Below are 12,111 nucleotides of genomic sequence, written 5' to 3'. Positions count from 1 at the left end.
CATGGGTTCATAGGGATCGACAACAGCCTATAAATCTATAGAGAAAGCATGCGCGCCCAGGCGTGCACGCACCAGGGCTGGACTGGGACTTTTTGGCCCAGACCGGCCCACCACAACCGGCGCGCAGATACTCTACTGCCCCAATCCGTCGAGGCACATACAAACGCAGATGCCCTTAATACCACCACTTTTACTGAAAAGCCTCCCTCCATGTTCTGGAGCCTTGAGTAAAATAAATGATAAACCATACACACAACTACAACCCATAAATATCATAGTTAGCCTACAGTACTCACAAACAATGAGAGTGTGTTGCTCTTATAAGGAGGATGCAGGCTAAATCACATCATGGCATGGCAGCAAGCTACCCTACACTGGGGAAATTATCTCCACTGGAGATGATGTATTGGACCCATTACAAACCTGGACATGAGCAATAGAAGACTATATTCTATGGGTGTATGAACATGATTACATGCAAAATATTGTCGGCATGCAATCGGAACTTTAGTTTGCTAAAGTATAGAAAACAAGGGTAGGCTATAATGATCTGAGAATGCATCTTTTATAGGCTGCTAGATCTATAGGCTGTATGAGGATGGCATAACAGGATATGCCTTACTTATACATAGCAAAGGCTGTAATTTGCGTACTGTGTGTATCAAAATAAGTTGTTTTATTGTAACAGCAAAGTCATTCAGTGTTTTTAATAACAGCTATGTATGACCCTGTAAACATTTTGAAAGGTCAGTAAAAACAATAACACTGTGACTGAAACGATATGTTTGATCAATGTCCTTTAAGCCCATATGGGCTGCCTAGGCAACATGGTCGATGCATGACACTTGTCATGTAATTATTAGCAGAAATGTTCATTAATTCATCTTTTTTAATCAATGGTCGGCCTACCGGGCATATGCTTGGTATGCCAGATGCCCAATCCACCCTTGTCACGCACACAGAAGGATAGCCTAGTTGTATTCTGTTTAAAAAATAGGCTAAGGAAATATTTAACGCAGCCTTGCATAACCTACACAACAGGCTATATTCATGATCTGGAGAAAACAGGTTTTCAAAGCCGTCTAAAATAAATAAAGAGCGCCTGTCATGAAGAACACAATTTTGTTTGTTACAGTAAATACAAATATTTGCACACTGCCACATGGGTTAGAATGCATAAACGATTGACTAAACTATTAGCAAGATTTTTCTCAAATGAGTTTACCTTTCAGTCAATCACAGATTGAAACAAATGTGTGATAATAAAGATTAATTTGATAAACAGGCTTGAGAAGTAAGTTTCTCATGCAGTGTGTTCTCTCAAGGCTATTCCAATCAGAGAAGCATTTTAAAAAGTGTAACAATTGTACATAAAAAAGAATCAGTTTGTTTTCAAAGTCAAGCCACAAAAAACTTAAATGAACTTTAACTGAGAGGTTAATGTAAATTACAAAACCTCCCTTAACGTGCCACTTGTTTTGAAGTTAATATTATGGTTTTCATGACAGCCAGCAACATTGGATATTGGATACATACATTGGATACAATAGGATAAAGTTAACATTAGTATCACACTGCGGCTCTGGACCAAGTCGGATGGTTTAACAATCCTCAATTTATCCATTTGTACACTCTCAGAGTTCACCCTCAGGATTTTACAGAGCACTAACAGGACGCATCCAGTCTGAAAACTACCAATGGTCACTTTGAAAAATAGAACAGAGGGTGTAGCACTGCGAAAACACTACAGTATTGTATGAGTGACAATTATATATCATTTTCTGCTAATCAGGCCTAAATGGGTAGAGATTTATTTTTGTGTAACCCACCATAATCCGTCCATAATTGGGGGGGGGGGGGGGGGGGGGGCAGTGTGACTGTCTGACTGACATTCTGAAGTATGATACCCTTATTGTGTTCTCTGTCTATGACAGACAGATAACAGAATGGCCTCTAGGAGTAGAGGCCGATACTCTATTATTTATGCATTTAGTCAGTGAATAAACATTGGGAATTATGCCACAGCTGTTGAGAGACTTGGAAGGCTCGGGCCAAACGTCCGTGTTTGCCCCCAAGTAGAGAAAGAAAAATGTGTCTCACCAAGGTTTTTCCACACAGGAAGCTGACGCTGGTCTGTACGTTGTTGTTGCTGGTGGGACATTTGCTGGTGGTGTTGTAGTCCAACACCAAGCCAGTAGCCAAGCTCTGTGACAGGTCACCTGGTCAGGTAAAGGACAGAACAACAGAGTGTTTACAACGGGCCAGGTAGACAGACTGTTTAAGCCCCATTTAGAAGAAAAAAAAAACTTTTTTAGATGTTTCGAAAATAGCCACTGTACAAGCTCACATTGTGAGCTTGTACAGTGGCTATTTCTGAAACATTTTGATGCCAGGGTTAAAGTGGTTAACAGTGTACCGGTAGTTGGTTATCATCCACTGAAAGCACAGGTCAAATTCCAGCAGAGAAGAGAGAACTGTACCGTATACCGTATATGGCAGACCTGTGATAAAGAGTGAAACCACGGCAGCCATTCCAAACTGTTTTAAAGGCAAATGGGTGTCTCACAAACATACTGGTAGAAGAGAGCTTAGTTTAGCCGCCTTTACAGCACACCTGGCATTAACATGCGTCCAGGCAGGGTGACGCAATCGGATCGCAGCACAACTCATGAATTCAGGTGTAAATGCAACCGAGATGCATTGAAAATCCAAAATGTCAAAAGCTGAAAGGTGGTCGGAGACACATTTGGTCTCATTATTAATAGAGTAAATGCAATCAATGTGTCACCAATCTACATACAACTACATTTTGGACACAGAAGTTCACCTCTAGTAAAATGGTGACAGTGAGACCGGACCGTAATGGAAACAATCTGGGAATACTTAAAATCATAATTTATTTTCAAATGACTCAGATGACAGCAGGTATGTAAATTATAGAGAAGTGATGATAAACACAGCAATATGCATTTTGCGTGGGAGAGAGAGAGAACCGAGTTCAATGTCTGATCTTATCAGATTCTAGTCTAAATTACTAATGCCATTCAGAGAGTCAAGTTGATCTTGCGACTTCAAACAGTCAAAACATCTACAGTATGGGCTAGTAGGATAATTCTAGTCAAGTTGATCTTGCGACTTCAAACAGTCAAAACATCTACAGTATGTGCTAGTAGGATAACTTGGGCCCTAAACTAATACTTTATCTATATTCTGTTCAGCTCCGTAAATAGCAGATCTACAAGCTCACAACGTGTCATGATGTGACAGGTTGTGAGCTTGTAGATTAACTATTTCCTGTGAGCGACACCATCGTACAGAAAATTATAAATCAGGTTTAAAGGTTGATAAGGGCAGACAATGATCCGTGCATCATCAGATACTATGCATGTAAACTGTTCGCAGCCCTTTAGAAGCAAAAGAACCAGGAAGATCAGTCACAAGCAGCCGTTTCCCATTGCCTTCCCCTCTGACCTTACTATGTAGTCGAATGATGACAGCATATGTTTTGACTGGATGTGTTCGCAGCCTGTCTACAGTAAGGTCAGGCTGTTACAGACTAGAGTTGAGGTCCTTTGTGTGTGTGTGTGTGTGTGTGTGTGTGTGAGAGATACTGGCAACAGGGGGTCGGGGGAGAGGTTGGCCAGGTCAAAACATTATTTTGCCAGGCTGTCCACTGGCGTCTTATGTAGAGATAAACTTGGCCTGAGAATGAGAGACCCTGTGTGTGTGTGTGTGTGTGTGTGTGTGTGTGTGTGTGTGTGTGTGTGTGTGTGTGTGTGTGTGTGTGTGTGTGTGTGTGTGTGTGTGTGTGTGTGTGTGTGTGTGTGTGTGTGTGTAGAGGCTCAAATAAGGCAGAAAGAGAGAGACAGAAGACAGACAGACAGACAGACAGACAGACAGACAGACAGACAGACAGACAGAGACATAGACAGACAGACTCTCTGTAGTCCACAGCACACAGACAAATGCACTAAGCTAGCTACTAGCTCAGCTAAGACAGGTCCTGAACATTACTCATATTATACTTTTTTTTTAAACTAGCTACATTACAATTTCACGTTCGATAAAAGCGTAAGATTTTGAAGGTTTTAAACATATTTGATTGTCATTCATTCATTCATTGTAATTTTTCCAAATGTAGTTGGAAGTATACTGCCCTTGTTGTTTTTTTATTGAGATATACAGTAGGAAAGCTGGGGGGGAGACAGTGCAGGAGACAGTAGGAAAATTCAGAGGCAGACAGTAGGAAAGCTGGGGGGGAGACAGTGTATAAGAGACCGACAGTAAAAAAGGCTCAGATGGAGACAGTGCAGGAGAGAGACAGTAGGAAATCTGATCCGTTTGTTTGTTTGTTTGTTTATTCAACCACCAGTGATGGCATCAAATGAAACGTCTTTGAGGATAAGTTATAACACAATAAAGTTTATTGTGGTCCTCATTAATTGCATATGGTTCTGGAGAATGTCATTGTCCCTTGAGAGTGACAGTCAGTCACACATCTCACTCTCCCAACTGCAGTCATGTCTACAGTCACTCTACAGTATAGTATACCGTTACAATTTGCAAACAACAATATTACAAACAACATTAACTGATCAATGTGTCTAAAGGTCCCATTCTATGTACTATTCATTAAAACAAAAAAAAACTCTAACTAGAACCACAGCCAGTTCCAAATTTCCCACTGAGATCAAACTGCTGAATGGTGTCTGGTGTAATGGTGATTAGGGTTAGATTACAGACCTGTCTGACACACACACACACACACACACACACACACACACACACACACACACACACACACACACACACACACACACACACACACACACACACACACAAGTAAAATGTTCCCCTGGCAGAGTACTGATAAGCAACAACACTCTCACTAACCTAATAGGTCTACTGTGAGTGTACTACTGAGTGTGTGTGCGTGTGTGCGTGTGTGTGTGTGTGTGTGTGTGTACATGCATGTGTGACAACACTGCAGGTTCTCCTATCTCTAGTGGGCCATAAAGGAATGTTATTCAGCAGTGCTAGGAGGACAGGGTCTGAACATTTCCGTGACCTACTAACTAACACCAATTATGCAACAGGATGAAGCTTAGCCCCAGACAGACCCTGATACACGGCCTACAGTACTATCCACATGATGTACAGATCAGATCAGGGACACAAGTGGCTCAATCAACCGCAAAGTAGGCTGAAAAATTCATTGTGAACGTTTATGAAAGAGAGGACGAGAAGAGAGTGGGAGGGGTGTGTGTGTGTGTGTGTGTGTGTGTGTGCGCACGAACGCTTTTGGTAGGGAAACGGGGGCATTTTCAATTTCCACATTTATCAGTTCCTTGGTGTGCTCATCGTCATGGCGGTGTCATGTGATAGGTCAGCTGCTCTACCACACCTCTGACCCCATCCACCCTCTTTCATCACACTGAACTGTTTGTTTGTTCTCTGGTTTGCATCCTTCTTGGCTGCATTCCCTTCTTCCTCCAACCAACATTCCCTGGGCGAGCTTTTATTTAAAAAAACACTTCCTGATTCTTATTTTGATATACAGTATGTAGCCTAGGCCTAACTGGGCTACATACTGTAAGCCCATGTTTGGTGTCGATTATCATGCCCTGCCTGTAGCCCAGAAGACTAATATCTCCCTTGGCCAGGGCGATTCCCCTTAGCATAAACGGTACTGTTATGTTTGTTTAGTTTCCCACACAGTAGAGTTTGATGGTGGTCACCGGGACCAAATACAACATCTAATAATATTTTGCCCCATAACCTCATCTATCTAGAGAACTTTATGGCCCATGTGTGGGGGTCCCATGTCACTGGACAAGAAACAAGCATTTTTTTCAAATTGATTAACTGGATTTCCTGTAGGTATAATGAGACCAACTTAACAGAGGTGGAAAGCAAGCGTTGGTTGAATGGCTTTTGCTTAGCGATAATAATAATTGAGGCCCTACTCATTTGGAGTATTTTCTGTCACTGTACATTTGCACATGTATGACATTTGTCCTCTGCATTTACACATTCTAACTGTTAGGAGCAGTGGGTGCTATTAAAGGGCTGTAAGTGATATTTTATTGTTAAAATATCTGTTAATTACCACTATATCATAGCAATCATTGTATTTGTTTTACATGCCATTTGTTAATGTAAATGTGGATTTATACAAAGCTATTTAATGGTCATATGTCAATTGTTTATGTACAATGAATGCTTCTGTTAAAACCTTATAATAAAGTGGGGGGAAATCATTTCTGTAGAATAGTGTGTGACTAACATCAATTTCCCCATCTCTCCAACTCTTTAAAACAAAAAAATACATTTTCAGGTCAGGACAAAAATGTCATCCAATCAGGAGAGAGAACTTATTCAGAATACAGCATAAACAAGTGGAATTGGAAGTGAAGAAACCAAAAAAAAAATGTTGACAATTAAATTGGAACTGGAACACTATAAACTTAAAGCTGATAAATGATCTCTCTCTCCTGTTTGGATGAAACCGCTTATTTTTCTCCTTCCTGCCTCCCTTTCTTCCTCGAGCCCTGTGGCCTGTGATTGCACATGATTGGATCAGTGTGAGCAGCACTGTCACATAATTAGCACCAAGCCAGAGGAATAAAAGATGTGGATGTGTGGGTGGCAAGGATAAGGTGGTTGGCTCGGTTTGAGTATAGCAAACCTCTCGCTCTCTTCATTACTTTCATTCCATACAGTATACTTCGTTGTTCGTCAAATAGCGAAAATAGGGGGAAAAAATAAAAATAGAAGATTTACAAGCACACAATGTGTCGCATTAACATGCATTATGTAGATCTGCTATTTTCACTATGTTTCCAGAATGTTCGCATATTTAATTTTTTAGCAGAATGTAAGCCTATTATGACATGCCCAGAAAAAGGATGCTAGTGTTAATTTTGTACTACATGAATTCATTTACCAGTCTATCTATCTACAGTAAGTAATAGACAGTATGATGGTTTATTTGGTGTCTCACTGCTATTCCACAGTAGTTACAGAACTTCGTAGCTACTTGGTTTATTGTCACTCATTGATTGACTAGAATTCGTTCCACTTACTCTTCTTGACCTTACATTTTCTACTGTAAGTGCGCTTGGATGTCTATCCATGTTAACATTGAATCGGAATTTGTGTCTTCTTTGAAAAAGGCACGTTTCATCTCATACTACTCAAATTAAAGCTGAATAGAAAGGAAACACCTGGTATTCCCAACCCCATGGTGTTTCCCAAAAGCTCCAAGCTGGAGTTTGAGCAACAAAGATTTAAAAAAACAAACTAAGCCAATGAACTTGTGTCGTTCCAGTGTCTTGTTCGTTGCCGTTCCCCAGACACCATGGTGAGAGGGAGCTAGCACCAGCAGCTTAGGTCTTAGGTCTTCCAGGCAATTTCTGACACACTGCTGCTGAGTCTGATGACACTACATGCTCTTTGGCAGCGTGTCCCAACACCGAATGGTCACTGGTGGAAAGGTCATGACCACAGGCGGCAGGGCAAGTAGCTGTAGTATTGTTCTGAAATAACTCTGACAGACTGACTGACAGACCCCCTGTCAGATTTGAGAGGCATGGGGCAAAGAATTGACAAAATGTCCTGAAGTCTGTGATTTTCAACTGCTTTTGCGCATGGACCTGAAGTTAATTACCACAAAATACACCAAATACCATTCAATAACTTTTTAAATATTTGAACTATTAACCCTGTCAGAACATCTTGCTTGAAATGACCACTCTAGTCTATCCTACGATTTTAGAATCCCTCAGTGTGGTTAAGCACTTAAACCCTATATACTTTGCTGACCGGGGCCCCCCAGAGGTCTGTACTTGATCCCCTCCTTTCCCCCCCCGCTACACAAAATCTCTTTGCCGAAAATAGCTACAGTACAGTATATCTATAAGCTCGCAACATGATGCGTTGAGCTTGTAGATCAGCTATTTTCACCAAATCGTTGCCTATTATGATATGCCCAGAATAGGGATGCTAGTATTCATGTGGTTGAGTCTAAAAGTAAAACATTTTACCAGTATGTCTTGCTGTTCCAAATCTATATTTACACATATGGCCTACTCTACTGACAGTGAATAAAATATGTGATGGTACCACAACTTTTGTGTCAGAAATGCTGATTGTGAGCACTGTGAAATCCCCAAGGCCGCCTCAGAGAAGCTTCCACAACCTCACCAGGAAAGCATTCATTACGTTACACAGGCAGGCAGCTGGCCTAATAGGACAGAGCTGATTTCAGTTAGCACTGACCTCATTACATGTCATCAAAATAAATACAATAAATATTTAAAAATATATATATTTACAAGCTGTTTCTGTCTCATTGTCGCTTCTTTCTTCTGCAATGGCTGTCTAATTTTCAAGCATTCCTCAATGTTTTCGGTAGTGAATGCATGCACCATGCTGTTGGCAGCCCCCACGGCAGGCCAAGCCATTGCAAATGCTAAGTATCAATTTGTGACAATGTGATTAGCCACAGACCAGAACTTCAGCTCACCCACAGCAGTAAAGACTCTCTCTTTAACAATACCTCGCACTCACTTGGACTAAAAGTAATAGCAGTTATTTATCATTATTCATTCATTATAGTTATTATCATTATTTAGAAAGATTATAGTTGGCCACATTCTCTCTGAAATGAAAGATACAAATTTAACTTAATGCTCGTTGCTAGCAAAAGCTATGAGAAAAGCTATTTAATTAACGCATACCTAACCACTTTGCTTTTCTATTCTTCAATTGAAAGGTAGGGTAAGTGATATTTTTGGTTCAAAACAAAGCGTTGTTTTTTTTTAAGATTAAAGCACTATATTCTGATAGTAATCATTGCTATAGACTGCGTGTTTGTTCAGTGACAGGGCTCTCCCTCTCTCTCCAGCTCTTTAGTAAACAGAAAATACATTTCCAGATGGTTGCAAATTTCCAACCAATCAGGAGAGAGTACCCATTTATCAGCTTCAAATTTATATTGTTCCAGTTCCAATTTTGTCTGTTCATTTCTTTGTGTGATCACGTGCAATTTCACTTGTTTATCCTATATCCTGTATGAGTTCTCTCTCCTGATTGGATAAAATTGGTATCCCAACCTGAAAATGCATTTTCTTTTTATCTTAGAGCTGGAGAGACAAGTAGACCCCTCTAACTGAACAAACACTCCATAGCAATGATTACTATCAGGTATAGTAGATATAGATCAGTTATTTAACACTTATTTTAACAAAGGAATATCACTTACCCTACCTTTACTGTCAAAACAAACTAGACTTATTTGAAATACACAGCCCAACTTGATACACCTAATGCATTACATATTCTTACATAGTGTCAAATAGAAATGCTTCTTTATTAAGATGAATCAAATGTAGCTTGTGCAAAGCAATTCAAACTTTGAAAAATAAAAAATAAACTTAAATGCAATATATTTAATTTAATAAACAATATCCAATATAACAATACTATTGTTATATTTCATATAAATATAATTCATATAATTGTCATCTTATAAATGTGTGTTTTTTGTGTTGTTTTTTTCAATGGTGCATTTTGAACTGCCTTCTTGTTGAAATGCTCTACACAACTAAACGTATCTTTCCTTACAAAGACGTGGTTGATGGACCCTACAGTTTCTGGCCTGGCTTCAGCTGCCTTCAGCTGCACCATCAGAGATGAGATCTGCAGATGCTAATACTGTACTGATAATGGGCTGACAGCTTCCCTTAGCTCTGCGAGAGGCTCCTGTGATGACAGTAGTAGGTACTAGTGTCGGCTGGGTTTCGCCTCCGATTGAAAGAAGCTCTGAGGGGAAACGTCAACGCCTCCGATTGAAAGAAGCTCTGAGGGGAATCTTTTACAGTTTCACTTACTACCTTATAGACACATTTGAAGCCCCCCTACCCTACCCCCCTAGCCACCTATTTGCTCAACAAATCTTTTGCAATTATATCTGCAACTGGCTGGGTTTTACCTAAGGGTTGGGGTTGAGTGCAGTAAGAGCATCAAACATATTGTTACTGCCTGGTAGTGTTTCAACTTCACACACAACATGGTCAGATTAAAAAAAAAATAAAGTATTAAATCTCTCAGGCCGTCCAAAGTATTGAATAGGAAAGGAAACCTACTATGACCACAGAACGTCATACAATGTCAACTCAACTCAGCCGGGAAATTAGTCATAACATCCACGAGATGCCACAGTGTCGTGGCTCCATCAAACGCAACATAAGATGAGAGTCATTGTGAATGTTGAATAGAGTGGGAGGTGTGTGTGTGTGTGCGTGCGTGCGTGTGTGCGTGCGTGCGTGCGTGCGTGCGTGCGTGCGTGCGTGCGTGTGTGCGTGCGTGCGTGCGTGCGTGCGTGCGTGCGTGCGTGCGTGCGTGCGCGCTAGGCAATCTATCAACAAGGAAGTTCAATACCAAGATAATGAAATATTCTTATTTTCATTGTACTGTATCAATCACAGTGTAAAGGAAAATTAGTATGATTTAAATAAAGATGTATAAAAGATTAAGTAGAATTACTTACAGTAGTTAAGAGAATGTGACAACATGGAGAGATGTTAAATATAGACATTTGGTGGTCATTCATTATTTTTGATAATGCTTTTAATTGATAATATTGCCCAGCTCTGTAGGTATGCCACTCCTGTGCAAGTCATTTTCGTATGTTCCACTCATTTCAGTGGATCTGTAATTCAATTCTATCCCACTGTACTCACCGACAGACTGCTCCTGCTGTGTGGTGACATTGCGGGCACAGACAGCAGCGCCAGGGCCACAGTTCGTGTCTGGAGACGACTCACAGAGCTTCAGGGTGTACCTGACCCCGTTGTCCCGGTCTATGGCTTCCCATTTATAACTGCAACATGAGAGCACCACAGTCATCTCCAATTAGAATCAAAAGCATGTTTTGTCTCAATCAGCCGAAATGCAGTGAGTGAGTGAGTGAGTCTCGCTGCTTGTTAATTCAATACAGCAATAAAATAGTTACTTAATGTTGGGAGTAATGACATGTGTTTATGAAGTGCTTTTGTTCATAAGGGTACCCTTTACCCTTTACAGCCCTTGAGGGAAGTGTTGGGTAATAGCTATAGTCCAATGAAAAGGATATGTACAGGTCTGAAAATAAAAATGATTCCCCGTTTTGTATTTAATTACTAATATATTGGTATTATGTGTACTGTTAACTTTGCCAACTGTTGCCTATAAATCACTAGCATTTGCATAAATCTACTCCATATGCTTGCTATGATCAAAAGCTCTGAGAGTTACACAAACATAACACACAAGTAAAGGTGTATTCACTTGGCCTATTGCTGCCTTTTACCAAGCTGGTCTTGCCAGTTGACAGTTACAGTAGGCTACTCTCCTCTATCTATTCCAACCACTTTACAATTTAAACACAAGACAAGCAGAGTAAGAGCAGGTTCTGTCTACGCCAGAGAAAGAGTCAACAACAGGAGCAAGGGAAGGGAGGGGGGAGAGACTCACTGAATGCAAACAATGTAGCTATAATAGAAAACATCAACAGCAATATGGGTCTTATAACATAATGCAGCAACAATGTTGCCATTAACAGCCTGAGCTTGCGTGTCATAAACGGCTCTTTTCATTCTGTCTGGGTGTATTACCTGCACAGATCTTGGTACCACAAGCTGTCACCCGAACCATCTGCACCGGACGGTACCAGCAGCACCACCACCACCAGTAACCACCATAGATCCATTTGTAGCGATGCACAGCGGTTCGGTTTGCGAGGAAATCCCAGGTTTCTTTTTGATGTTGTTGTCTTTTATAACGAAATCGTTGTTTACAGCGTTGAGGTGAACTGGGGCGCCGTTTGCGACATGATACAGCAAACTGCTCGTCCCCGGGTGTTGCGAGCTAGGCTAGCAGGAACTGACCCAATCACATGACTGACTCACAGAATGACAACGAGACGTCACGTGGGCGCGCGCAGAGCCCTGACTCATCGGTTCATTGTGAACAGGTATTCCTGTTGGGAGATGGCCCTGGTCAAGAGCGTGCTGTGAGTTTCCCTCTGTTAGGAGCGCGTGCTATTCCCAATCGACTGAACATTCCACT

General features: G+C 40.9%; 1 protein-coding gene across 1 annotated transcript in view; it reads right to left on the bottom strand.

Annotated features, from left to right (window-relative positions):
* Positions 1–11,901, bottom strand: part of igf2r (insulin-like growth factor 2 receptor) — a 54,247-nt gene extending 42,346 nt beyond the window's left edge. The window contains exons 1-3 of the mRNA XM_084083115.1: positions 11,658–11,901; positions 10,746–10,885; positions 2,101–2,219 (exon numbers count right to left, since the gene is read on the bottom strand). Coding sequence (XP_083939241.1) covers positions 2,101–2,219; positions 10,746–10,885; positions 11,658–11,752 — 354 coding nt within the window. The 5' untranslated portion in view covers positions 11,753–11,901. The remainder of the gene's footprint in view (positions 1–2,100; positions 2,220–10,745; positions 10,886–11,657) is intronic.
* Positions 11,902–12,111: the final 210 nt, after the last annotated feature.

This window comes from Gymnoscopelus microlampas (genome assembly GCF_963454915.1).
Source record: "Gymnoscopelus microlampas genome assembly, chromosome: 16".
NCBI classification, from domain to species: domain Eukaryota; kingdom Metazoa; phylum Chordata; class Actinopteri; order Myctophiformes; family Myctophidae; genus Gymnoscopelus; species Gymnoscopelus microlampas.
The sequence above is the reverse complement of the archived record's forward strand: the minus strand, read 5'-3'. Positions and strand labels throughout refer to the sequence as shown.